The following is a 27,682-nucleotide window of genomic DNA, read 5'->3' on the forward strand; positions in this document are numbered from 1 at the left end:
ACTTACAAATGCTTCAATATATTTTTGTTTCTCTTCCATACCTATTAAATGAACTCTATTGGTTCACTATTTTTCAAATCAGTTTTAAACTCCACAATTCAGTACAGCATGGCTACATATATTTTGAAAGCACACCTGTTAATTGGGAAGGATCCACCAACGTATGCTTGGAGACTGTGATGAGTTTGCTGAGTAAGTGAACTGTCATTTCCTGTGTAGAAACTGAGGTAAAACCCTTCAGGAATAATTGCTGAAGGCCTGGGAAGTTATTCCATTTTAATTTACTCTGCATCTTTTCAATCTTTTCCCTACTTTCAGATTTATCCAGAGGCAAATGAACAAGAAGTTTGTTGAGCAATCTGAGAGCCAGGAGGTATTCATACTCATAATCAGATTCCAGCAAGGACGCTGCGATCCAAAAGATGGTAGCCATCAGGTTCATGGGATCAGTAGTAGGCTGCACATCGTGCATTCCTCCCTCTCGCAGGGAGGAAAGGCTTCTAGTCCTTGCTAAGCTGTTGGAATGATTTATCCGTACATCCATTATATCCAGTGTGTTGCTCCTCCGACGGTCATTCCTCCGATCGCCAATTAAACTCAGTTTCAAAGAACTGCTTCGGGTGTTACTGTAGTATCCTAAAAAGTTTCCACTGCTAATGGGACTTGTGCTTAGATTTAGCTGTCCAGTGCTTTTCCTGTTAGCTGCATATTTGCTTCCCATTAATGGATCGTAGTATGAAGCACTGAAGTGAAAAGAGAATTATTGCATACAAAATGATACATGGGAAATAACTAGGAAGGAATGGTCATTTTCTCCTTGTACAATTAACTTCAAATCTCAAGGCTTAACTACAACTTCAGTGTTTGCCTCTAATTTTTTGAAACACCAATACAACCCTTCCTGTTACAGTGCAGAAGAAATACAATCTTTTATTCAGGCCGAATAATGCTAGTATAGAAACATGTCTACTCAAAGGGTAGGATCCCAAGAGTGCTTGAGTGAAAGGCATCTGTGTGTCTTCTGTGTGGAATAGGTTTTCAGTTAATGTTGCAGGTTGGGAGTTTGACACAGAAAATCAGCCACACCTTTGGTCCAAAGTGCTACTTTTTACATATAAGGATCTTGAATCCATCCAAGAATTATTTTGGTATGACATGGACCAATTGTACAGGTATAGCTGGATGAACTCTGGAAACTTAAATCCAACATTCAGAAATTATGAAATAGTGGTTAATGTTAATCAGTTTTTATGTCTCTTGTACTTCAGGATTTTAAAATATATTTCACGATACTTTGGCCAGCATAATGGGAGAGAATAAGCAGCAGGGAGCATTCCAACCTGCTTGCAAAATGAAGGCTTTGATTTTCGAACCCTCCAACAAATACACAGATTTTTGAACTTTTCTTTGGAACCGTGACAATTAACATTTTCACCGTCCATCTAATACCTCCCCTGCCCATTATGGCATCACAACTCTTCAGCAGAATTCCAATTCCACATAGTACGCTTACTCCTGTACATAATCTAAATTGTCCAGAGATTACTATGCATTGAAAATAATAAACAAGTTGCTCAGTATCAGTTCTTACTGGGAAAGGGCGGTGAGAAGATCATAATGCTTCATGGAGTCTGCCAGTGTATCAATGGCTGACTCCAGAGTAAGAAGTAGTTCTATGACAAAACCCTAGGGAGAAACAAAATTGGTCAACAAGATTTAAAACATAAAGAAAAAAAAGTAACAGGAAGAACACATGACATAAAGCCACAGGACATGGGCCCCAGTGAACATAAAGCATTTATTCCACCAATTATTTAATGCCCCTTTCTTTAAGATAACCATGACATAAGCATATGGAAACCTCTGCCTTTGGAAGTAATGGGTAAGCCACTAATGGAATGTTTTGTTACCAACATGTTGGAGAGCTTGCCCTCCATGTACAGTATACAGGAGGCTCTCCACTCTATACTCTCAGGTTTGTGCCTGAATGTATCAATTATACTCAGTGCTGCTTCAGTGCTAACAACATTTACCTGAGTGTCTTGACTTAGGAGGAAGGCGGGAGCAAGATCACTCACCTCTTCTGGTAGTGGAAGAGAAAGATCCTTTATTCTTATTGCCCATTGACCACTACATTCAGCCCAGTGTTAGGGCTGAAAAAGTGCAAGTATTTATTTGCTAAAAATTGACAATTTGAAAACTTTTTATATGCTTACGGATTGGTTTATATTTGTATTTAACACTTATGCAGAGTGGTAATAAATCATATGCAGCATTACTTCCTTCTGAGAGCACTACATGGGAACCGATCCCAAAGATTTATGCGAGTATTAATATTTGCCAATTGGGATACAACTGTCAATACTATTCATCCAAAATATCTTTCCAAAACTCCGACCTTCAGTTAAACTTGGATGTACATAATATACATACACTCCTAATCAGTGATTGCAAGAGAAACAGTGGATACACTGAAAAATAAGGTGCTTTTAAAATGTAACTACCTGAGCTTCTTCCCCTGCATCTCCAACAGTTTCTACAAGCCTAGACAGAATGTCAGAAAGAGTGGCGGCAGAAAGAGGTTGCTTCAGCGCTCTGAATATCTGAAAGGATCTCCCAGCGTAATGTCGAGAAGAGCAAGAAAGCGCAGTTTGCAGAGCAACTTCACTAAGATGGTGCTCCAGGTGAAACCCAACTGCAACATGAAGAGAAATCAGAACTGGAGAGGAATAAGGACTGGGACTGAGAAAAACTTTTAAGATTTTAAACAATTGCAATAATTGCAATCTAATAATTACAATAGAACAGTGTTACAATACACCTTTGTTTCAGCAGAAATTATTGATGCCCTGAGCCCTTTGGGGATGGGCAGGGTATAACTTTAAAAAATAAATAAATTAGAAGCATCTTGGATATGTTAATGCCCTGCTCCTCCCTTTTGTGTAAATTTCTGACATGAACAAATCTGGTGGTTGAGACAAAACAATGAATCAACTCAGAAATGGAGAGATGCTCTAGTTGAAGAAATGCATACTACAAAGAATTTTACTTCAGTTCAATTACGTTATATGTTAAGGGGTCCAAGAATACCTGAACTCGATTGTTTAAATACAGAAACAACATGCTTTAGAAACACAGTTAGCTGCTCGGCACTCTTTATGTTTGGATTCTTCGCTGAAACATCTTCATGGTTCCAAAATGGCCCTCGTTTCCTATGAGAAGAAAAGCACAAAACTCGTTTGACCAAACATGTCAAGAGAACTCATCATTAAGATTTGAAGTTTTACGAATTAACTCCCTCCTATTTCATGCATTAAGAAACACGATGTTATTTAGAGCTGTCTTCTCATGGTCCAGCAATGGCTTCTAGCTATGTTTAATAAACGGAACCTATCCATTTTAACTTATAGAGCCATATTTAATAACTATTTAAAAATTTTGATTTTATTTGTGCTCTATCTATTTGTTTGTTCGCCGCCCTGAGCCCTTCGGGGGAGGGCGGTTTATAAATATAATAAATAAATAAATAAATAAATAAATAAATAAATAATAATTAATAATAATAATAATAATAATAATAATAATAACAATAATAATAATAATAATAATAATAATCCATTTAGAGGCAGAAAGCATCTGAGCGCTAATGACACAAGGCAGCGCTGCATGCTTAGCTTCTATGCAGTAGTTGGCTATATGTGAAGCAGTATGCTACCCAAGATGGACCACTGGTCTGATCCAACAGGGCTCTTCTCATATTCTGAATCCAACACAGTTGCTCCTACAAGTACACAGCAACACTGAAGTGCATACAGCCTCCTATCCAGCAACTGAGCCACATCTGTTCGTCACATCCTAGCACCTGGTGGTAACAGGTTTATAAAAACAGAACTATAAGGCAGCATGAGAAATTCAAAAGGGAAAAAGGTGTCAGACATAATTTTGCAAACATCTGCACTATGATGATCCTTATGCATGAGGGATCAGTGTGATATAGGTTTTTTATTTATTTTATTTATTTATCTATGCTTCAATTTCTTATCCTACCATCCCCTCAAGGCTCCCATTAATAAATATGGCAATGGACAATCATAAAATATCAGCAGCCAAACTAAAAACTTATAAAAGCAGCTAAAACTAACTACACATTAACATTTAAAATGTGAAATGAGTAAAGCACAAGTATAGGTATAGGTACTGGATACCTAATATCAAATACTCTGGGTGAGAGGCGGCAGATCTTAGATGTTAAGGCCCAGGTATAGGGCCAAAAGGAGGGGGGGGGGGCACCATCAGCGGCTGGTCTCCAAAGGTCCGGGCTGAACAGCTCTGTTCCTGCAGCCCTGGGCGGAACTCACCTCAAGGTCCCTGCGAGGGTCTCGGATAGCCAGGAAGAGCTGCCTCAGGCCGGGCCAGGGCTGTGAAGGCCCTGGCCCGGGCGGTGGAGGCCAGCCGCGATCATCGTGAGGGCCGGAACCACTAGCAGATTGGCCTCACGGAACGAAGAGGCCGTGGTGGGAACATATGGGGTGATGCGGTCCGGAAGATACGCAGGGTCCTGCGGGTCAGCGAAGGCCTTTAAAGGTCAACACCAACACCTTGAAAACGATCCGGAACTCTACTGGGAGCCAATGCAGCTGGCGCAACACAGGCTGAATGTGATCCCAGCTGGCTGCTCAGGAGCACGCTACCGTGACAAGTTGACCAGTTTCAGTCTCCGGATCGAAAGCAAGGGAAGGCCAGCTGCAGAGCCGAAGTTAAGGATAGTCTAACCTGGAGGTGACCGTTGCATGGATCACAGTGGCCAGGTCTGCTTGGGAGAGGAAGGGGGCCAGCCGCCGGGCCTGGCGGAGATGGAAACTTTTTAAATAGCATTAGCTGTTAAGTCACAGGAGGTAAGACATGGTAAGTTCAGAACCAAACAGGACTTTTCAGCAATGAATAAAAAGAATCATTCAGAGTTCAGGCTTGAAAACATAGCTGCTTTGGGGATAGATTTCTTATACGGCAATGAATTCTGGACAAGTTATTGAAAACAGTATTAATTAGCTTGTTTCTGTTTATACTTTGCTTGGCCATGGCAAGCACTAAAGCATAACTATATCACACTTGTGCCATTTCTCATGCAAGAGACTGCGCTTGTGCAGTTTTTGAAAATGTTAATGTTTCATACACTTGAAACAATGATGATTGAGACTTAAATGGTACCTTGAAGTTATAAACTCCATAAGTGATTTCATTTTTTCAACTTGCTCTCCTGAAATGTCAACTTCATTGAGGATGGTGCTGTGCATATGAGAAATGGCAGCACTGGTATTTCCTAAGCTGATGCTAGAAGAGGTAGAACTTGAACTGAGCCCTGAGTCAGTCATTGGGGAGGGCTGGTGATCCGGTATAAAGTCATTAACACCTGCTTGCAGAAAGACATCATTATTTTAGATCAAACTAAACCTTGTAAAAGTAACAATACACAGAAATGAAGATTGAACACGGGCAACATAATCTAATATAAAAATCTAACAGTGGTAAACAATTCTATGAGATCCAACTGAACAGTTAGGTGCTGCCATCTACTGAACAATAATTAAAGCACCATTATATCAAAACAGTGGTAAACATTCCTATTTCTTTATTCATGCAGCCTGACTCTTTTTTTAGGGAATGGGTTTTCTCTGCAGTAGGTATTCCATAAAATATCACTTCATGAATGACCCAGAGAGAAACACAATTCAGTATCAGTTTCAAGGTGGCAACGGAACTCTTCTGCATTCCTTACAAACTAGTGTACCGTTTTGTTTGGTAAGGATGAAACAACAAATTACAGTTTGTTGGGAACACAAAAGATTTCAGTTCCACAGTCTAAGAAATTCTAAGATTTGCTCCCACTGCATTAAATTATGGTTCGTATCATGTCTGGATGCAAACGTGTATAACTGTGGACAGGGTACTGAATTACAAAAAAAAAAGTTGTGTGCTCAATTCAGAAAGGACATATATACGGTACCAGTGAAGATGTAATCCAAATGTGCTGCTTGTTTGACAGTAAGCACCCGGGGTTCATTAAACTCCCTATTCCTGAGAAGGACAGAGGCCACAGACTGGACGTTACTATTGGAGCCCGTCACGATCAATAAATGCAATAGGAGGCGTTTGCAGTGTTCATACACTTCAGGATGGTGATGGTCAAATCCTGCAAGCAACAAAAATACCAAATCAGATGTAATGGAGTCACAGTGATACACCTGATATGCTTTTATAGTACTTTTTGTGATTATAGGGAACATATCCATTTAACAAAGGAAACAGGAAACATCATTTCTTTACCATGCTGGACGGCAAATGCATTATTTTGCACGGAGGTTCATACATAATCTAACTTTTATTATACTCTTTCTTACATTTGATTTTTATCCTGGGCCATAACTGCCTAAGGATGGAACACATAGTAACAACTCACTCCCAATCCATTCCCCTGCCAGCCTCCCCCACCCCAAAGACGAAGCAGAGCCTGTTGGGGCAGCAGCAAAGAACCCACCCGTCGGGGTCAGTAGCAGCCCGACCAGTCCCTTGTCTGCCCTCCCCACCAAGGAGCAAGTTGGGCTTGGCAGGGCAGGGATGGTAAGTCACCTTCCCACCTGGCCCAGTAGCAGGTAGTCCAGTTCCCTACCCGCCCGCCCTGAGCCAAGGGAATATCTAAAATAACATGTGCAAGGGGCAAGCAGCAAAACTCCCCCCCCCGGGTGATGTGCTGGTTGGTACACCCCCATAGCATGGTGGCTGACATGAGAGGTGAGGCAAGGAGGGCCAGATGGGTGTGCAAGTGGGGGTAGCCCTCCCCCCGGCCCCTCCACCAACCTGTGGAGGATGCCAGGGCTGGTGAGTGGCACTGAATATGGAGAGGGCACCCGGAGATGGTGCCCACTGCCTCCCCATGAGGGGACCCATTGCTCCATGTTGCCTGCCTCAGCCCCTTCTTCCCCCCATCAATGGCTCGCCCACATGTCCAGTGCTCAGGACCCACCTGGCAGGGACGACAAGTGGCAGCAGGAATGGGTGGGCCCAGGAGCAGCATCCATGGGCAGGTCTGGCCCAAAGACAAGGGTGGGACATGGCCTTATAGAACTCGGGAGAACCAGCAGCATGGCAGAAACCCTGCGACGGGTATGTGTCGCTGGCCCTTGGCAAGCACCCACTGCCGGCAGGGAGTGCAAGGCCTTGAGAGACCAAGGTGACGACAGGGTCCAAGGGCAAGCAAAAGAAGTGGCAGAGAGGCCAAGTTGGCCAAGCTGGACTCCGTCCCGCAGCGCAGGTGGCTCTAGCCTCCTCCATCTGGCGAGTGAGGTGGGTGGTGCTGGACAGTGGGGCAGGCTGCAGGTTCTGCAGAAAGGATGTGGGGGAGGCTGCTCAGGTTACACACCAAAGCAGTGGCCAGCAGAGGCTGGTGGGTGGAGACATGCTGCTGGTGGGAGTGTGTAACCAATGCACCACCCACAAGATGGACACAAGTGGTGCCTGGGGCCCATGACTCCTCATGCTCCCCCTAGATTTGCTACTCTATCCCCAAGGAGCAAGTCAGGCCCGGCCAGGCAGGGATGGCAAGCCGCCCTCCCACCTAGTCCAGAAGTAGGTTGGCCAGTCCCCCACCCCCCTCACTCTCCCTCATCCTCTTCTAGCACCCATTGTAATTTTGACCACAATGGGCTGTACTGCTAGTTTACTATAAAAGACTTGCTCATAACTGTAAATTGTGATTGTTAAAGAGTATGCATATTATTCCAGAGATTTGTGATCTACTAGATCTGGGATTATTTTAACACAATCAAATCAACAAGCATAGAAACTGCTGGAGTACACAACTGTGATAATTAACACTGATTCCCCATTTCAATATGAATATAGTTACCTATAAAAACTGCATGAAGCAAGAGGTGCAGGTAGCTTCCCCAGTCAACTTTCACACTGTGATCAATGATCAAATCAGTCAACAGGATCACTGCTATATTGCATCTACAAGAAAAATAAAGTGGAATTGGTTAAGAAATAAAAATATAGAAGCTTTACGTTTCTGAAGGTATGTACTACCCTATTTTTATAGATTACTAATAGAAGCCTAGCTACTATTTTAACAAGTCACGATCAGTCAAAACAAACGGTGGTCTTAAGATAAAGACATCAGCAATGATAGCATAGGAGATGCTTCTGAGTACTTGAGAAACACTTTATACTAACTATATGTTATTTACATAGACCCATTACAGACTATGTGCTTTACAGAGAACAAGACAACTGACTCCTGCCCAACTAGAATTTGGAATGACAAAATGTGTTTATTTGTTCTTCTGACTACCATGAGTAGTCAAGACTAAAGTCAAGGACTGCTGGAGTTTCACTGTCCTTTGAAGACCACTACTTGAGTCTAAGAGCCTCGTCCAATGAGTGGGTGGTGTGTGTGCCCTCTCTGGGGCACTCACCCTGGCAGAGTGGTGAAACTTATGCCATGCGGCTTCCGCTGCCCTCCCCAGTGGTGAAATGTGGTACAGGACTCTACGGCAGTGGACCTGTACCTCCAGCCGCTACCGGTGTAGTAGGGTGGGGCGAGGGAGGAGCTGATGTTAGGAGCCGCATTATGTCAGCAGGTGTGAGTTGACACTTACCCAACCCTTTTGCGTGGCTTAAATGTATTGTGTACTATGGGGATTTCTTGGCAGCAGGGAGGCTGTCACGTTTGTGCAGTCTCCCCGTACCACTGGAAAACCCTTTTGGGAGTGGTGCCTCAGCCGGCTGCCTGGAGCTGTGAATGGAACTGCAGGGCACTCTGCTTGCCATCCTACAGGCTGCTGTGAGAATATTAAACATCAGTGGCCAAGGTCTACTTTTCCAAAGTGCTTTACGCTACACCCAGACCTAACTAGACTCACAACTGTGCTATTCTGAATTCACTGTTCCAGTGTCCATTTGGCATCACACTGTGGCCACCAGTGTCAAAGTATATACCTCCAGCAATGTGAGGCAGACAATAAATTAACAAGTGGTACTTCAACTTGACTGCTACATACAAACCAAAAGAAACTTGCTAAATCAGACCATGCTCTATTTAGGCCACTGGATGATTTTTCCAGAAAACCCACATCCAACCAGTGTGGTGTGAACATCAGCCTGCCAGTCAGTGCTAAACCCAAAATAGACTCAACCACACCTTTGCATAGGAAGTTCCACCCAAACATTTACAGGTTGGTCCCCCACCCTGGGACATGGACAATATACCCCACTAAACTTTCCCCTTCTCACTAGACACAGTGTGAAACAGACTTTTCTCTGTGATACACCTCTGAGGATGCCAGCCACAGATGCAGGCAAAATGTTAGGAACAAGATCTACCAGACCACGGCCACGCAGCCCGGAAAACCCACCACAACCAAAATAGACTATTTGTCTTGCCTTGCACCACCATAACCCTACCTATAATTTATAATACTAGAACCTATACATTGCTTAGGAGTAACTTTGGTGATCTCCCAGTTGCTTTGGGGAAAAGATAAGCTATGGCACAATATTCCTTCTTTGTACTGAGGATATACAAAGCCTGCTACTTATATTTACTGCTATTGCTCACCTATGAAGAGACATGCCTGGTGAGGACGTTTCAGGCAAATAATCCACCAGTGGTGACCAACAGCCCCCGGAAGGCGGAAAAGGTAAAGGCTCTCCTTCGTTGTGCTCCAAGACTTTCAGTCGCCAGTTTGAATACAGTGGCATTGAGTCACCTATTAAAGAATTCATTTTATAGTGGGGTATTTCAAGGTAATGTGTTTATATTAGCTAAAACGCCATTCTTTTCAACATGCACGCAGCACCATGTATATTTAACATGTCACTTGCTACAGTTCTGCCTTTTCAAGACTGCTCCATATAGACATTGCAGTTCTCCAATTATTGGGAGGGTTAGTCTGACTGCACAGAAAGTCTCCATGCCACAGCCACATGTTCCTCAGGGCCACCAACAGAGAGACTCTCCAGCCCAAAGTGGTCAGGCAAACTAGGTAAGAGACTTACAAATGATATAGCCCTGCAACAATCCACTACTAGGCCAATAGGGATACCAGTACATCAAGAAGGGCTGAAATGTGTAGTGTGCTAGCTTAAACGGACCAAAAAAAAGCCATTGTTGTACACGCTAAACTCCTATGAATAGAACACAGAGGTGGTTTTTTTAATATAGTATGTAAGCTGAAAGAATAGAAATATTCATAAGAACATGTTTCTCCTTGCTTCCCTTTCCCAGCCATTAGAAGGAAAAATGAAGCAGCAGCCGGCAAAGCCATTCAGCAGAATGACTTTGCTTCCTCTTTCTAATCAAGACCTTTTCTGTACAAGCCCTTTACAGTGGAAGCTCGGTTTTCACTGCCTTCAGTTTTCATCAGTTTCGGTTTTCATCGATGTTTTCAGTGAAAAATTTGTCTCGGTTTTCATCGATTTGCCTTGGTTTTCATCCATTTGCAGTAAGGTGCAGGGGTTTGTGGAGAAAAATCACCCAGACAAAGCTGTTGCAGGCTGTGTCTGCAACTTGGTTAATGACAATGTCTTGCCCCATTTCAGACAAATCTTAAAGAGCTCTTTGGACAGCTTTCTGGTGCGACATTAGTCCACTGGCTCTGAAGCTGGTCCTAGTGTTATTGTTTGTTACTGTTTTCAGCATTAAACACTATGTTTATTCACCAAAAAAATGTGGTTTTGGTATGTTTTTTGGAGTGCGGATTAATTGGATTTACATTGATTCCTATGGAAAAGTTTGCCTCGGTTTTCATCGGTTTCGGTTTTCATTGATTCTTTCCAATGAAAACCGGGGTTCCACTGTACATCATTTCTAGCCCACTAATAAAACTTTTCCTCCATGTAGTTCCACACATCTTTCTTCCGTTTCGTTCCGAAAATGATTCCAAGCAACTTTTTGCCTGTTGTTTCCAAAAAGAGGTTTACGGTGCCGTTTCTTGCTGAAATATTTCAGAGTCGGCTTCCCTCACATTGTGATCGTACTGAAAAGTTTCTTTCCTGCCAAATGGCGAGCTGTTTTCCACACACCCTGTGCGGTTGCCAAACCTCCGCTTCAGTGCCTGCACCACCATTTTTTCGTCCTTCGCCTCACTACTTTGCCCCTCTCTGCTTACATTTTAACTGGCTTTTTCCTCCCCCCTTCCCCACGTTCTGAGGATCATTGAATCAGCAATGCTATGAATCACTGCTGCAGCACATTTATGAAAAAAAGCTAAGAAAAAATAATGGTGGCCAGGAAACCATGTTTGGAGGAGGAGACTGCAGACAAATTTTACGGTAAATGATGGGATCGAAATGTGCCTTCAAAATGTGCGGTGTGCCGAAACAGCCATGGAAATCTCTTCTACAATGTACAGCACAGAGAATTTGGTACAATACTTACACATTTAGGAACTTGGGCTACCGGCTGTATCTTCTGAAGAAAAATGTGGCAGCAGGCAAGCGAATATATGTTTCTGCTCCCCACATTCCTAACTGAACAAATAAATCCCACAGGCGAACAATTATTCACATACTGACTTTTATTTAGATACTAAGGTAGAATAAAAAATGGATTACTCTTCTCTTCTTCATATGATCCTCCAGAGCTGCTGCTATAGCGAGATTCTAGTCTGTGGTGTTGGCGGTTCAGATTACTGTTCAGCCCACTGTAGATATCTAGATGTACATAGCTAAAGGAATAAAAATATTAGCATTAAACCAATGCTTCATACTTTGGTCTGACTTCTTTTGTTTTGTGTAATTAAACCAGGGGGTTGCAATCTGCGGCTCTCCAGATGTTCATGGACTACAATTCCCATCAGCTCCTGCAAATTGGCCATGGTGGCAGGGGCTGATGGGAATTGTAGTCCATGAACATCTGGAGAGCCGCAGGTTGCAGACCCCTGAACTAAATTATGCAACTTCAATAGTCTGGACTCTTTCACATTAGTTGCCTTGCTTCACTGAAGGTACACAGATGGAACAAAACCCAGCAGTTAGTACTGTTGTTCATTGAAACACTGCTTACCTCTCTTCAATACTATCTTTCATATGCTTATTGTCGGGATTACTATCTGTGGGTGCCACCATTGTATTGCTACTGGAGGTAGTACCTGCAAATGTAAAAGAGTATAAAATAGAACACTTAAGAACAGCTAGGCTATGTACAAGAATTTCTGAATGATACTCATACATTATTTATCTTGATTTGCACAGCAACACTACTTACTCATCAAGCTTTGGGCAAAAAGAATGCTACGGAAGAAATTTATATGGCCATGAAGAACAAAAATCATGACAGACGGATATATACAGTCTTGCAGCTAGTTTTACAAGATCTAGACAGCTTTGAGAAACACAAATCCATGTCACTTTGCAAATCGTTACAAGAGAAGAAAATTTCAGAAATCATCTTTGGCACTGCGGGTGAGAGTTAGCTGTTCTAACAAAAAAAGAAATTCCAGGCTTGAACATAAGAACATGCCAGCTGGATCAGACCAGAGTCCATCTAGTCCAGCTCTCTGCTACTCGCAGTGGCCCACCAGGTGCCATTGGGAGCTCACATGCAGGATGTGAAAGCAATGGCCTTTTGCTGCTGCAGCTTGGGATGTTTAGCCAGCTACATGATCTGAAGTGGCCTCCAACATGAACTTCTACCAATTAACATTCCTAAAGCAACGTTTGAGTAAACAACACCATATCTTAATTGCTCTTTCCCCAGTTGTTAATTTTGCAACCCAAACGTCTCCCTAACAGCCATCTCATTGTTCTCTTTTGGTATCTGCTCATATTGGAGTCTGAACTCAAATCTGATAGCAACTGCATATATAACATTCATCTGATTCAGAACACAACTTAAGTAAGGTTCCAAATTCACACAAAGGACTCTACAATCTCGCCCCTGTTCTGTAATTTAAACAAAAACAAGCCATGCTTTTAAATTATTTTAAAATACAGATTTCAGGTCATATTAGACTTTTCACCAACAATAAAGCCTAGATCAAAATGCAGCCACAGACCATTAACATTTACTCTCACCTGAGGTGACAGAAGGGATTTTGTAACTGGAAGTTATGCGATAATATGGTGGGTTATCCATATGAGTGACTCCAGAACTGACTGGATCAGTGAGCTGCAACTCGCTCACCAACTCTTCCAAAAGCTGCATGGTTTTATCCCTGCCTAAGTAAACAATCACCTTCTTCACCTGTCAAATAAACAGAAATAGGAGATAAAATTGTTTATACTTGAGGTGTTTTTTAAAAAAAATCTATTTGGATGTTATTCCAACCCTCTCATACTGTACAAATGGTAAATAAAAACAACTTCAAAATCATATTATTGTGACTGAACGAGGTGTACTCTCTCCACCAGAAACATATTTGGAATTTAGAAACAAGAGCAGAAAATAGTGGGGCATGGCAGAATTAATCTATAAAATCACATTTCCTTCAGTCTCCTCCTCCAGGATATGTTCCCAGGGGCTCGAAGTGACCAATTTCCCTCTTGCCCACTGATTATCAACTACACTCAGCATTCTAAGCTATTAACAGTGCAATCCAGATCTCTGAGGGAGTACTAAGGCGTCTGAAGACAGTGCAGTGAAGGTGGTGCTGTGACATTTCCAAAGGTGCGTTGGGCAGCACAGCATGTAGGGAAAACAACAAACCCTCCTGCTGCCCAAAGAGCCCCATAGCCCAAACAGACTTATGCCAAACGAAAGTGCAGCATAAGTCATCAGACTCCCAGGGTGGTGTTCTCGGACTGAAACACGGGCTTTACCCCTGGGAATACCCCGGCCCACCCCTCCCATGTCAGTGTCTGATCTTGATGCCAGTGCAACTTCAAGGTGGCCCAGACTTACAGGTTTCGCCGCCACAGAGCTGAGGGGCAGCCAGCCACCAGCATGTCTCCTCCTATCATTCTGCTTAGAGGTTTGAGGATAAGTCTTTAGTGGTCATCTCAATCTATCCAGGATGCTACATCAGTCTTTACATTGTTTTTGCTTGCCAACCAAAACAACAGCCAAAGAAGGGATTTGATTGAAAGCTATTCTCTAGTAGAACAGAGAAGCAATGCAGGAATACAGACCAAATACTTACATAAGGCAAGAGGCTGGGTTCACTATTCACTCCACAAATGCTGATCAAAAAGTGCAGAATTATTTTCAGATTCTTCGGCCAACTGTCTGCTAGAGTAATCCAAACATTCTCAATCTCAGACCAGGCCACCTCATCTCCATACTAGAAAACAATGTTAAGTCATTCCATGTTAAGTCATTCCATCCTGTCAAGAGCTTTGATTTTATAAAGCACTCAAAACAATAATCTACTGAGAAAGGTTTCAAAACCATAAAATTTATTTAGCAATTCAACCTTCCATGATTATCAAGCAACGGAAAGTTGGCTCAGTTGGCTCTGACTACAGCAGCTCTTAGGCCCCTTCCACACATGCAGAATAATGCACTTTCAATCCACTTTCACAGTTGTTTGCAAGTGGATTTTGCTATTTTGCACAGGAAAATCCAGCTGCAAAGTGCATTGAAAGTGGATTGAAAGTGCATGTGTGGAAGGGGCCTTAGAGTTTCTGGCAGAGAAAGAACCTGCTACTTGAGACCTTGTAACTGGACTTACTGAGGACTGAACTCAGACTTTCTGCACAAGAAGCAAATGCTTTAACACTGAAACAATGTCCTGTCAAAACTTTGTAGTAGCTGCCTTCTACAGCTTAAATATATGCTCTTGCAGCCTCTTTTCACATTTGTCTTCCCCAATGCCCCAGGCAAAATGTTTTATAAACACTATAGTAGCTGGGAAAGAGAAAGAAAACCCCTCGGCTAGAACCAGTGGCCAATAAGCAGCTTACTGGGCAAGTCACTAGTGTTACAGTACCTGAACTAGAATTCTCAAAAACAGGTGAAGTAAAAATTGTCAGTGTTAATAAAATGTGATCAATGAAGTCCCCTGAAAATGATACACATCAAAATGAACAATCCACTGCAACAGTGGGCATATTTACCTTTGCTGTCATATACATGAGGTTGTTTAAAACCAAAGCAGTAGCCTGTGGGGATCCCCAACCTTCTCCTCGCAGCCAGCGCCTGCTGTTCACCATCAGCTCTCTGTCTTTCAAGGGATCCTCTTCATCTTCATCTTGCCGACGAATTGTGGGTAAAGGTTTCAAATCCACCAGTTCAATATTATTCATCCAGGGTAGCAAATAGTGTAGCATCACCTGCCTTCCAGAAGGGTGTGCTGTCTGAATTCTCTGGCTAACTTCTGTAGCGATAAATGCAAATCCGAGTGTTTTTTTAGAAAAAGGACATTTTTATTGGTTTACATTGTTTAAGGCACTGGTGTTCAACACTAATAAGGACTGTGCTGAACAGCTGCTGCTTTATTTGGGTAGCAAAACATTCCTAATGCAAAGCATCCTCTATGCTTTCCCCGGAAACAGAACAGCCAGCCAAAATGGCATCAGGAAACTATTTACAGAACTTGCCACAAGATGCTGCAAAACGTGCACAAACACTTGAAACCACCATTTGAAAAACTGAGAAAATCAAATCAAAACTGCTATGACTGGAGCTGCCTCTCAAGTTCATAGAGACAAAGGCAGTCCTGCTGAGCAGAAAACACTTGCATTAACCCTTCACTTGAGAAACTGCCCTTTATGAATCTGCCCAATGTTTAAGACCCCCCAAAGATCCCTTTCTCTGCATGCACCTGCCTTCAGAATTTAAGAAGGTAAATAATGGAGAGAAGGTTATATAGCATGCTGGTTATACCAAAACACTGTTCACAGAAACATTCACTTGTTAACTTCCCCATTAAGATCTCGTCGTATTTGCCTGCATTTTTAAATCAAAGATAGCTTTGGTCTTGGTGGTGGATTTTTTTGTTAGTTCCAGTGGCTGTTCTGGTTTTGGTTTTATTCCTATTTCAGAGCCCCTCATCTGAACAGTAGCCTAGCCCTTAGCAAAAGACTGGGAGGGGGAGGTATTCAGAGGGCTGGAAGAAGAAGGGGAAGACAATAAAAGTAGCTTCCATTAGCTTGCTCCATTCATGGAAACACTGGATTCAAACTTTTGTTGCTGTCTTGCATCCACTAAGATTTATGGAGTTGCCATATGTTAATGTAGGGTATTGTTAACAAGAAGAATGTCAAACAGAGCTTAAACAGAATGTCCAACAGACGTAAACAGAATGCTCACCCAGAACGTCAAAGAGACTTAAACAGAACGTCCAACAGAAGTGCCTTTAGATGACTTAATTTAAAAAAAAATGGTATAACCAAAAGATACCTGAAAATATTGCAAGAGTTAATTCTGGGTATGTCCTTGCTAATTCTTCAGAGAGTTGATAATAGGAAACAGAATACAGATGTGGCAAAGGTGAAGGCTGACTCAATATCCCATCAGTTCTCTGAACTTCTAGTTTGTGAGCATAGCGAAACATCTTCGGTTCTAGAATCTATAAAAACAGAAGTCAGTGGTTAAAATGCCACAATATTGTTTTGAAAACAACAATCTCATATAAAATTCATTTACAGATTGTTAATATGACAGCTCCTCACTGAAACCAACATGGATTCCACACACCGTTTTTTTAACGAGTTGTAGTCATTATAAATATGCTCTGTGGAACTACTCTAAGTTATTAATCAGTGATGGCTGAGCAAGTTTTTAGTGCACTGTATTACTTGAATGCCCTGACCTGGATGGTCCCAGGCTGGCCTGCTCTTGCCGGATCTCAGAAGCTAATCAGGGTTGGCCCTGGTTAGTATTTAGATGGGTGACTTCAGGCAGGCAATGGCAAAACATCTCGGAATGTTTCTTACCATGAAAACCTTACAGGGTTGCTGCCATAAGTCAGCCGTGGCTTGACTGCACCAACAAAAATAATTACATGAATTCTTGCTTCTCACTCAACTTTACATACACACAACCACACTGTGGCCTCTAGATTCCAGATGTGGCAAAGCCATGGGTAGGATTAAAAATGTTGGAATTCTGTGCTTTAGGAAAGAGTTCTGCTACAGACTGGCAACACTAATGAATTTCTGCCATCTGCAGGCAAGTTGGGGTACTAGGAAAGTCAGTCATAATCCCACTGCAGTGAACAAGGGTAGGATAAAGAGGTTTATATACCAATATTGACACAACCACTGCTGAGTTGTGGGAATTCCATTTAAATTAACAGAGGGACCACAAAAATATGCTTAACAGTCTTACTTGCATAATAATATCCCGATCAATATTTTATATTTTGCAAACATTCCCAAAACATGTGTATTGAAACTTTAAAATTAAAACTTGCACACAAACCTGTAAGAGTTGCATAGCAACTTCATAGATAGCCCTGGAGGAATCTGCCGCTTTGAATAATATGAGATTGAGGAGAGTAACTGTATCACACTGGTAATCCCTGTGAAGGGGGAAAGAACAGAGACAAATTAAATTATACGAGTGTATACATTCATACATAAAATAAATAAACCTTAAGACTTTTTGTTTCTCTAGCACCTGTTTTGGAACACACTGGCTATGGCTTTAAAACATCCGGCTGCTACTCGCTTTGAGCCAGTATAACAACGATCAACCGCCCAATACATGAGGTTACTCTGGTCGGGGTTCAGCTCCAACAGAAGCATAACAGCCTCACAGCCCAGCTGATGAACCTAAACACACAAGATACAGAACTCATCACTCCAACAGTTTAATGTGGTTTCCAAATCTAACTGTTGCAAACATTGTAATTTTTACATTCAATTGGGCAATCACTTATACAATGGCATAACCCAGTAATAAAGCTGTATTACAATAGAGCAGTGGTGGCGAAACTATGGTACGGGTGCCAGAGGTGGCGCTCAGAGCCCTCTCTGTGGGCACACACAAACAGAGTTTGTCATGTCGGGGGGAAATGCCTCCCCCCCCAACACACATTTAGGCTGACCTGGGCCACTGAGCTAGATTATTAACATTAAATCTAATTTATTTATTTATTTATTTATATATATCTTGGATTTTAAACCGCCCACCCCCAAAGGGCTCTGGGCGGTGTACAGAAGGCCAAAACAATATTACACACAATAGGCCATTACATTACACACCATAAAATACATTAAATAAGTTAAAACAATTTACCGATTTCTTAAAACCTAGCAGCATCAGACAGCATTATAAAATACATTGTAAAAGTGTGACGCCCGATTCTAAGGCCTAGTTTTGGGGAAGCAGTGTAGGTAACCCTGTTAAGCGCTGTTAAACCACACTGATTTTCATGCAAAGAACTAAAGCGCGATCCTTTACCTGGGAGTAAGCTCGGTTGCTGGCAATGGGGCTTGCTTCTGAGTAAACCCTTCTAGGGTCATGATTCACCCATTTGAAGAGTTGCATGGTTGCTTCAAAGCAAATCCACCAACTACCACCAAGCTTACTCCTGAGTAACGCATGCCTCAGAGCCAACCATTTTTTCTAAACTAAAACCTCTGTATTCAGGTTAAATTGCCGTGTTGGCACTTTGGGTTGCAATTTGGGCACTCAGTCTTGAAAAGGTTCGCTATCATTGCAATAGAGAGACTCACAGCAAAGCTACAGTAGTCTTAGAATTCTAGATTTTCAGAGGTCTTCAGATTCTTTTTAGATTAAATCATGTTTTAGGGATAACCATTTACAGTAGTATATTCTAATTAAACCCACTCATGCTTGCAATGATAGGATGGCAGTCTTTGATCGTGTAAAAATATATATTACATTAAGAATGGTGTAAAAGATGGATAAAAGCAACACTTCTCAGCTTTCCTGAATCTCAATTATCCTGGGATTATTTGAAGGCAAATATACATTGTAAAGGTTATTGATGACATAAAAATTACCTTCTTATCCTGGGAATCCAAAATATTGTCCAACCATTTGTACAAATAGCCATCTGATGAAAGACCTACATTATCTGCAACGGGACCACAACACAGGACAGCGGACATAGCCTTTAAATTCAAAACAAAATTGAGAGATGAGATTGTTATAATTTTACTTCATAAAGCATTTCCAGCAGACTGACAGCTTTGCTAAACTGATAATGAGAAGGGGGCTTTATAATGTTATATGAAGTGTAGAACAAGCCAAAGAAATAGGTAGAAACATTGAGAGCCTAGAAGTGGAGTCAAACCCTAATAGGGTCTTAGAGATGTAAAGGAGTGAGAGAGTGCATTGATGCGAACTGAAAGTCCCCTCAGCAGAAGTTATTTACGGTAAATAATTTCTAAAAAACCTTTAAACTAAAGAACATATATAAATAAAAACTTTTAATTTGTTAAATTTAACCTGGAATGCCACACTAGTAATTTCCTCTGGACCACACAGCCCTTTGATACTGCTTTAAAGCTTGGACACACTATTTTAGGAGGAAATAAAAAGGGGGCTGGAATTAAATTCCTGGCAGCAGCAAAATACAGCTATGGAAAGAAAGGAATACATAAACATTATTTTGCATCTACTATATTTATTTGCAAAGGAATAGGAGAGTGCTTATCCATTGATTATGACCTTTTAAGCCTTATCTCACCAGGACCATCTTTCCTCATACTTGTCTGTGCCCTAATTATAGCCCTCTTAGATATCACCTTCTGCTTGTACTCCCAGCTCAGGTTGCTAACCCAATACCCATTACAGCCTGATTGTTTTCACTAGTAGTTCTCATCTTGTGGAACGATCTCCTGGATATTGTGAAGAAGGTGCTGTCCTCAGAAGTTTTATGGAGATGCTTAAAGGTTATTTTATTTGCTAGGGCTTTAACAGCGTTTAAGGTGTGGTCTTTGGGCGGGGGGGATGTTAATGGTGTTCTACTGTTAGGTTCCAGTCCAATAGCACCTTAGAGACTAGCAAGATTTTGGGAGGGACGAGTTTTTGAGAGTCAAAGCTCCCTTTGTCCCCCCTCTCTCTGCGATTTTACTGTGTTATGGATGGTTTTAATTTAGAATTTTAAGCGACCTTCAGCAATAAGGGAAAGATGGGGTATAAATAGTTAAATAAATCAGCCTACTTCCAGTCAAGACACACATACACACAAATATGCAAAAACAGCTTTACAATCCAGAAATTCTGAAAAGTGCTAAAACGCATACACCACACCAGTAAAAATCACATCTAACCCTCACTAGAAAAGAATGCTCAAGAAAGAAGAGTTGGGCAAAATCTCTGAAAGGCTCCAGCACCGCTGCTCTAAGTGCCTCTGTCTTATACCAAGTCAGATCTCTGGTTTATACAGCTCAGTATTAATGATGCTGCATGGAAGGAACTGCTCAGAATCTTAGGAAGAGAATGATCTTTCCCAGCATCTGCTGTCCAAGATCCAACCGTGGAGATGCCACAGACTGAACTCCTCCCTATAAACAGTGGCTGATGCAGATAAAAACTAAATACGCAGAAGCCGACACAATTGTCACTTCAACATTTAAAAACATTTGCCAAAGCATGTCTTAAGGTGACCCATTACCTTTAATGCACAGTACTGGTGTCTGTTTATCTGCATGTTCCTATCACTGTATCTATCAAGGGGAGTAAACATGATGCTGAATGGTCCCGCCCAGTGACTGAACAACATGAAGAGACTGTGACGTAGGCTCTGCTGTGGGAAGACGCTTCTTCTCTGGTGCACTGAAAGGGAAACAGGTTTTTAAAAGACATGTTTAAGTCTTTTCAAAAGCAAACAAACTTAAAATGGAATCTCTTCTGCAGGGTTGACACTGATATTTCACACTCAGTAATACAGGTCTTTGGCCAACAAGATGTTGCAGTTCTTCCCCAAGAGAGAGAGATACACTAAAATATCTTTTCAGTTCCAAGATGGAAACTGCTCGTATCTTTGTGCACAGCATCGACTAGAGAACAAGAGTTCAAGAAACTAAGTACCACAGATTAAAAATGAAATGCCCAAAGTTGCCCAGAACCAAAAATCATCATGGTCTTTCCATATTACAATGAATTATGGCAGCCAGTGCTGACAGGTGTTTTGCACAGCTATATTCTTTTTCAGAATAAAGCCCAGCAGAGCTTATAGACTCTAATATAGTTGTGACCAGGATATATTTTTAGAATCATTCTTAACCCTAAAGATACGTTATCAGTCACTGGAGTAAGTTTTATATATTGTGTTAACTTTTAAAGATTTAAATGGTGTTTTTAGAAATTGGGTGTATGCTTTATCTTCGTTTTGTTGCCTTGGACCTATGGAAAGATAGAATGAAACTCCTAAAATGTGTAGCTGGATAAACAAAGTTACTATGGATTTAAAACAGGAGTAGTAATCCTTTACAAAAACACACTATTTTGATTTTAAATATAATCCATTGGTCACTAGAACATTTAACTACAGCAATAAAAGCATGTTTGCTTACAATATCTTGGGTTTGATATTTAAAATGTAATTATTGTGATTTTTATTGTCAATACCTGGAACATTCTGAATGATATTCGCCACTAAGGCACTAAAATGGCATCGGATATCTTTCAATGTGTCAGAGTCCTTTTCGTTTTCTGCTTCTAGGAGTTGCCTGGTTAGATCCACATACTCCAACAAAGTGTTGTTAAGAGAATGTGCTTCATTATCAAGGCCGCCACTCGCACTACAAAGGAAAAAAATGCAACAATACTTATAGCACAGGTTTCTACAACTTTGTTCCCAAAACAAAGCTGTGGAGTCTGACAGTATTCGGCAAAAATTCCCTGAGCTACTAAGCCCCAAATCTTCTATTTAGCCGCAGCACTGCAGCAACTAACATCTCTGCAACCAAGACTGTGTCCAGTAGTCAAATGACCCATTTGCAAGACAAGCATCGTTAGTACTATAAAAAGCAGCTGTGGCTGCACCAGGTTACTGGATCAATCAATGCGCAAAGCGTGAATCCAGACTTGTGCTTTTTGATTAAGGTAGCTTGTTTAGAAACTTATTACAAATTAATCATTGTATTAGCAATTTTAAAGTTTTCAAAACATTTGAAATAATGAGCTAGTTCTCCCAACCCTCCCCATCATTGTGAACAGTAACTGGAACAGTCAGAATAATACCTGCATCATGCTGGGATGACAGAAGGATCAGAACTCAAGAATACACTGAAGAAGACAGCAGGCAAGGAGGAAAGCAGAACTTATGCACTTCTGGCACAAGTTGGCACTCTACTGCTCATGTGGACACTTCAGGACTTTTTCTCATATGCGTGGGACTTAAATAACCCACGCGGTGTTTGGATAATTGTAACACTGCCTATTCAACAGTTATTCCACAAAACACAAGCAGTTTGAAAAGGCCTGAGCTCTAACAGGAAATGGTATAGTACTCCATATTTTGGTTATGTCCCAAACAACTCAGGCATTTCCACCTCGCTCTTCTATACCTGAACTCCTACTGCCTCAATGAGGCAGACATCCTATAATTTCCTAAAATCTGTTGCCCCCGTAAGATTTTGTTGCATATAAATTCATTTGACAATCATGTGACATGCTCACCTGTGACTAATGACACCAGCATCAGCCAACAGTTCAAATATTCGTACTAGCTGTACGCGTAAAATATCTCGACGCCTGCGCCGTTTCATATTCTGTTAGAAAAGATAAAGGGGCATGATGAACTCGCACTTCAACCGTTCTTATGATGGTACAACACTTGTCAAATTAGGTATATGAAGCTAAAGCAATACGAAGGAACTAAAGGATCGCAAGTAGAGCTTCTCACAGAACAGTGGTGGTGAACCTATGGCACTCCAGATGTTCATGGACTACAATTCCCATCAGCCCCTGCCAGAATTACCAATTGATGGGAATTGTAGTCCATGAACATCTGGAGTGCCATAGGTTCGCCACCACTGACATAGAATATGGATTGTTGCTACATCCCCTGTCACACTGAAGTCCTCTTTGAAACACTGACAAGTTGCTTGTGAGGATCAGGAAATCCTGAGGAAGAGCTTGGGTGGAAGTCTGCAATATGATGAGGGATCAGGTAGAAATTCCTCCTCTCCCACATGAGAAATAACTCCCCAAGTTATTTATTTCATTTAGACCCTAGCTTTCTTCCCAGTGGGGATCCAAATCAGCTTATGTCATTTTTTCTTCTCCATTTCATCCTCACAATCCCCCCATGAGGTAGGTGTGTCTGTGAGTGTGTAAAGGGCCCAAGGTCATCCAGCAAGCTTCTATAGTGGAATGGGGATTCAAACCTGAGTCTCCTGGTCCCAATTGGACATTCTAAACACTAAACAGAGCCCTCCGGGCGGTATAAAAGTCGAAGAAACAAACAAACAAACAAACAAACAAACAAACAAACAAACCACTGGGTGTATAATTATGTAAGATAGCTCTGGATCTGACCAATAACATATTTAACTTTCAACGTGTAGCCAAAGACAAATCAAATAAAAGTACTAATTTGAAAAATAGCTTAATTTTGGTACAGGAAGAAGTTCTCTGGCACTGGGGACTGAAAGGGTAAACCAATTTCAAATGCATTCCTTTCTGCCAAAACTAGCCTAGACTAATGCCTACTTACATTAGGTACAAGACTGCCAAGACGTAATGTCTGGGGAATGCTTTCATGTTTAGAACAAATTAAGTTTTATTGGGATGAGTGGTTACTTCTGCCCATTATTGACCAAAAAGATTGCACAACACGTCCAAAGCGATTCAAGTTGAACCAAGGTATTTACTGCAAAACCATCCAATGCATGCTAAAACAGAAAATGCTCAGTCTGGAGAACAGGGAACTTTTAAGCCAGGTTTTTTTTCCTAACAAAGAAATCTCACGACACAAAACACATTGGAGGATGTTGGATAATTCTACAATTCAGAACAGGAGAAATTTACCTGAAACCACTAGTATCGCTTTGCACTGTATTTGTTATAACCAACTATAGGGCAGCTTCCAACTGTTGTATCTAACTACATCCCTTCATACTTGAACTAGAAAGTAGAGGATATATAAACTATTCCACATCAAAAAATACACACAAACACACAATCACTACACTAGCTGGCTAACAACATAATGCGTCCAATAGGAAATTAGATATCCTTTGGAGCATAACAATATATTTTAAGCATATGGATAGGATCTTGAGAAGGTGGCTTGTTCAGGCTGCAAGAACCGAAGCATATTCAAAGTTGTGTATTTTGCTTGTAGAGTTAGTTACACAAACTAAATATGCAAGTGGATGAGATATATCATTGTGCTTTGAATCCTAGTTATTTTAAATAACCATTTGAAACTTGTCTTTGCTTTATTTTCCATCACTGATCTGCTTTACATTTTAGTCACCCATATCAAATGTATCTTTTATTCTTTACCAAGTATTTAAAGGATAAAGACTAAAAACAAGACACTGAACACAATTTCCACATCTTCATTACCTCTGGCCTTCTTTCAAGTGCTTCTTTAATTATTGGATGCAGCTCTTCTATTAACTCCCTGGAGGCAAGACACAAATCAATGGGATCAGTACTTAGATTTCCAAATATTATTCAGAAAAAATATTGTCAATTTCCGTTGACTCTTACTCATTGCAGTGACAGTACAACACTTTACATATTAAATGTAGCACATTATTTAGATACCCAATCCAAAATATTAAATTCAATGATCTCAACAGATCTTGACCAATGAAATCTAGAGTAGCTACTTTCTGTGCAACTGCTATAGCCCATATCCAGTGGGCTGAATCAAACTAGCCCTTGCCTGAAGAGAAGGCCTGCAGAAGGAAGAACTGTGATTTCAGGATGTGGAGCCCAAAAGGTAAAACCAGGAATTCTTTCTGTAAGCAGAGTTCCGCTTTTTTTTCTGAAACCAACCAATTTTAAAAATGAGGAAAATTAATGTCTTCTTTTCAAGGATATTCAAACTGCATATACTTTAAAGTCCAAATCTTCCACAATCAGTTGAAAATGTTAATTCATTATTCTCAAGGTAAATTTTAAACATATGTATGTAAAGCTTTGTAATGTAAAACACAACAGAGACTTTCTTAATTGGATAGGGCAGGCATAATGAATCCAGGCAAGCACCCTGTATAGCAAAGCAGTTTCTGCTTCATCTTTTCCATTTTAAAAAATTGGGAGGAGTCAGCAGACCAAGAACCAGCAGGAGGAGGACTACCATGATACGTCAAATACTCGTCTACTGCAAACAGGTAGTGTCTTCGGTTCAGGAATTCAGCAAACAGCAAGACAAGAAAATAGGGTTTCACCTTCAAGCATTACTTTCTTTGTCCCAATAAAAAAGCATTCCTAAAAATGTACATTACGTTAGCCCTAAAGTACTAGAACCTACAGATGTTAGGAGGCAACGCTGTGGATTATCCAAAGACATTCAGAGGTCAGTCTAAGCATGTGAAGAGTGACGGAGCTCAAGAACACTTAATGTAGGAATAGAAAACCCAGCATGGACACAGCTTAGACAGCACTATTTATTTATAAAGTTCCTATTACTGCTCTATAAATTGGCTAAACTATTACATTCTGTTCCCTGCTGGATGGAAAGAACATGAACTGATTACCTGAAAGCACCTGGGCTAGTCCTGCCAAGGCCCAGCACAAGAGATTCTGTAATTTCCATGCTCTCTGAGCGCATCATTGGAACAATGTGCTTAAACAAGGATGAAGGGGACGGAATGCCAATTATCTGGAAACACAAGCAAGATATTACCATTCGCTGTGATGTCCAACCTATCACAATCAACTCAACATCAGACTACTAACGTCTTTATAAAAATATAACAGCGAGGCAGCTAAGAAAGATGTAGTGAAGAAATTGAGGACCACCTTACTACAAAGATTACAGAAATCTGCAAAAGGGTCATGGGATGTTTTCTACATTTTACCTTTTTACATTAAAGTCTACAGGAAGGTAGTTAAAAAAAATTCTGGACGATATGAACAAATATTACATGTTATATTCTAATTGTTGCTTTTGAATTTCAGGGAATGAATGAAGTCCTGGTAGTTCTACAAAACCAACCTAGATAATCAAGCTAGGTATAGTTCATAAGGAGCTAATGGCAATTTCAAATTTTCTTGTGATTTTCAAAACTGCGCTGTTTGCGCATGTGCGACGTTTGCGGATGCGCAAACAGCGTAGCAAATTGCATAAATTTACGTGAAATCTGAGACTGCCGGCAAAATCCGAGACGTTCTAACTGCAATTTCGGCAATTTCCGAAGGCGCTGAGAGGTTCCACTGTATTATCATTCAACATCTAAGGCAGGGGTAGGGAACCTACCAGAATGGCCAATTGGCCATGCTGACAGAGGCTGATGGGAATTGTAGTTCCTGAACATCTGGAGAGCCGCAGGTTCCCTACCCCTGATCTAAGGGATAGAGGCTCAGATGCTTCACTTCCCATTTGTAGGAAGAAGGCAAGCAAATCTATCATTTTGGGCAATAAATGACCTCATCCGCTATAACAGTATCCACCACCAGCCACCTGCTAAGAGGTAAAATAAAGCTTGGACATAATCACGTTGTACCTAACCCAAATCAAAGGACACCTTCTAGTAGGCTGAGAACATAACGCTTTATGATCTAAAGAAAGTTTGAGATTGAATGAATTCTGTACTTTTACTCCATTATAATAAAATGAAGATAAGGAAATGAGGTAATTCAACTTCTTTGCATTTCTAATGTCGTAAAATACTTCAGGTCGCTTAGAACAGCTTGAAGAACATACTCTTGAATCAAAGCTGTAGCCACTATCTGGAGTAGACGCCAGCGTCTCAGGAGGGGAACATCTCACAGAACCTGCAGATGCAGAAGAGGATGTGGAAGTTGCTGCACTGCAGCAAAGAATTAGGTAGTTTCTCCAAAGCCCAATATAAGAATCACTGCTTATAGCAGTATTTACTTTCTTGGCATTGATAGGGCTGCTGTTAAAAAAAAGAAAAGGGAAGAAAAAGGAAAGGTTCTTATTTAAAAGAAACGTTTCATGATTTATACAATGTCTCTGCTTAAAACTGTGCTAATGGTGTTTTGTTATGTTAGCTGGACTACATACAAATATTGTTTCTCGTCCTCAGGGTGGGAGAGGAAAATGGGAGTTATATACTTATCTACAGACTTATCTACAGACAAGGGTGTCGCTAGCATATTTCACCAGTATGAACTATAAGCACTTAATACACTCAATTAAATTAAGAAGGACACTTACTTTATGTCAACTTGTGGAGACAATAGTTGGAGTCTGATATAAGCAAACATCCAAGCATAGCTCACAGCTGTAGGGCAGTGCTTTGGAAGATATTCCTGTTTCATAAAACTGGAAAGGCTAATAATCCAGGGGTCTTGGCCCTGAGTTACATGTGCAAATATCCATATATGTGACGGACTGACAACATCAAACTGATGGCTGATAGGAGAGGAGCTCCAGTCAGCTAGCGTCTGTAAGTCTATTGAACTAGGACAGTACAGTAACATAGTCTGTAAATATAAAACAAAATGGATTCATTTAGTACACCAGCAATTGCATTAATAGGTCACAGTGGCCAAAGGCAAATATAACACTGCAAATCTCTTAACCATAGTTTCTTTTAACCTTGATGGATGTTCCTCTCCTTTTGTGCCATCCCTCTTGCACCATCACGTTTGCACCCCTTCCTTGGGCACATCATT

General features: G+C 41.1%; 1 protein-coding gene across 1 annotated transcript in view; it reads right to left on the reverse strand.

The window, feature by feature from the left end:
* Nucleotides 1-27,682, reverse strand: part of FRYL (FRY like transcription coactivator) — a 188,735-nt gene that overhangs the window by 41,154 nt on the left and 119,899 nt on the right. The window contains exons 22-45 of the mRNA XM_048508727.1: nt 27,222-27,490; nt 26,745-26,940; nt 25,576-25,700; nt 24,434-24,491; nt 22,538-22,629; nt 21,485-21,657; nt 20,529-20,689; nt 18,910-19,020; nt 17,558-17,712; nt 17,360-17,459; nt 16,337-16,505; nt 15,052-15,311; nt 14,136-14,276; nt 13,072-13,240; nt 12,062-12,146; nt 11,611-11,723; nt 9,614-9,764; nt 7,904-8,007; nt 6,005-6,190; nt 5,209-5,410; nt 3,091-3,212; nt 2,505-2,695; nt 1,592-1,686; nt 136-743 (exon numbers count right to left, since the gene is read on the reverse strand). Of these exons, the coding sequence (XP_048364684.1) occupies nt 136-743; nt 1,592-1,686; nt 2,505-2,695; nt 3,091-3,212; nt 5,209-5,410; nt 6,005-6,190; nt 7,904-8,007; nt 9,614-9,764; nt 11,611-11,723; nt 12,062-12,146; nt 13,072-13,240; nt 14,136-14,276; nt 15,052-15,311; nt 16,337-16,505; nt 17,360-17,459; nt 17,558-17,712; nt 18,910-19,020; nt 20,529-20,689; nt 21,485-21,657; nt 22,538-22,629; nt 24,434-24,491; nt 25,576-25,700; nt 26,745-26,940; nt 27,222-27,490 (4,036 nt within the window). The remainder of the gene's footprint in view (nt 1-135; nt 744-1,591; nt 1,687-2,504; nt 2,696-3,090; nt 3,213-5,208; nt 5,411-6,004; nt 6,191-7,903; nt 8,008-9,613; nt 9,765-11,610; nt 11,724-12,061; nt 12,147-13,071; nt 13,241-14,135; nt 14,277-15,051; nt 15,312-16,336; nt 16,506-17,359; nt 17,460-17,557; nt 17,713-18,909; nt 19,021-20,528; nt 20,690-21,484; nt 21,658-22,537; nt 22,630-24,433; nt 24,492-25,575; nt 25,701-26,744; nt 26,941-27,221; nt 27,491-27,682) is intronic.

This window comes from Sphaerodactylus townsendi, linkage group LG10 (assembly GCF_021028975.2).
Source record: "Sphaerodactylus townsendi isolate TG3544 linkage group LG10, MPM_Stown_v2.3, whole genome shotgun sequence".
NCBI lineage: Eukaryota > Metazoa > Chordata > Lepidosauria > Squamata > Sphaerodactylidae > Sphaerodactylus > Sphaerodactylus townsendi.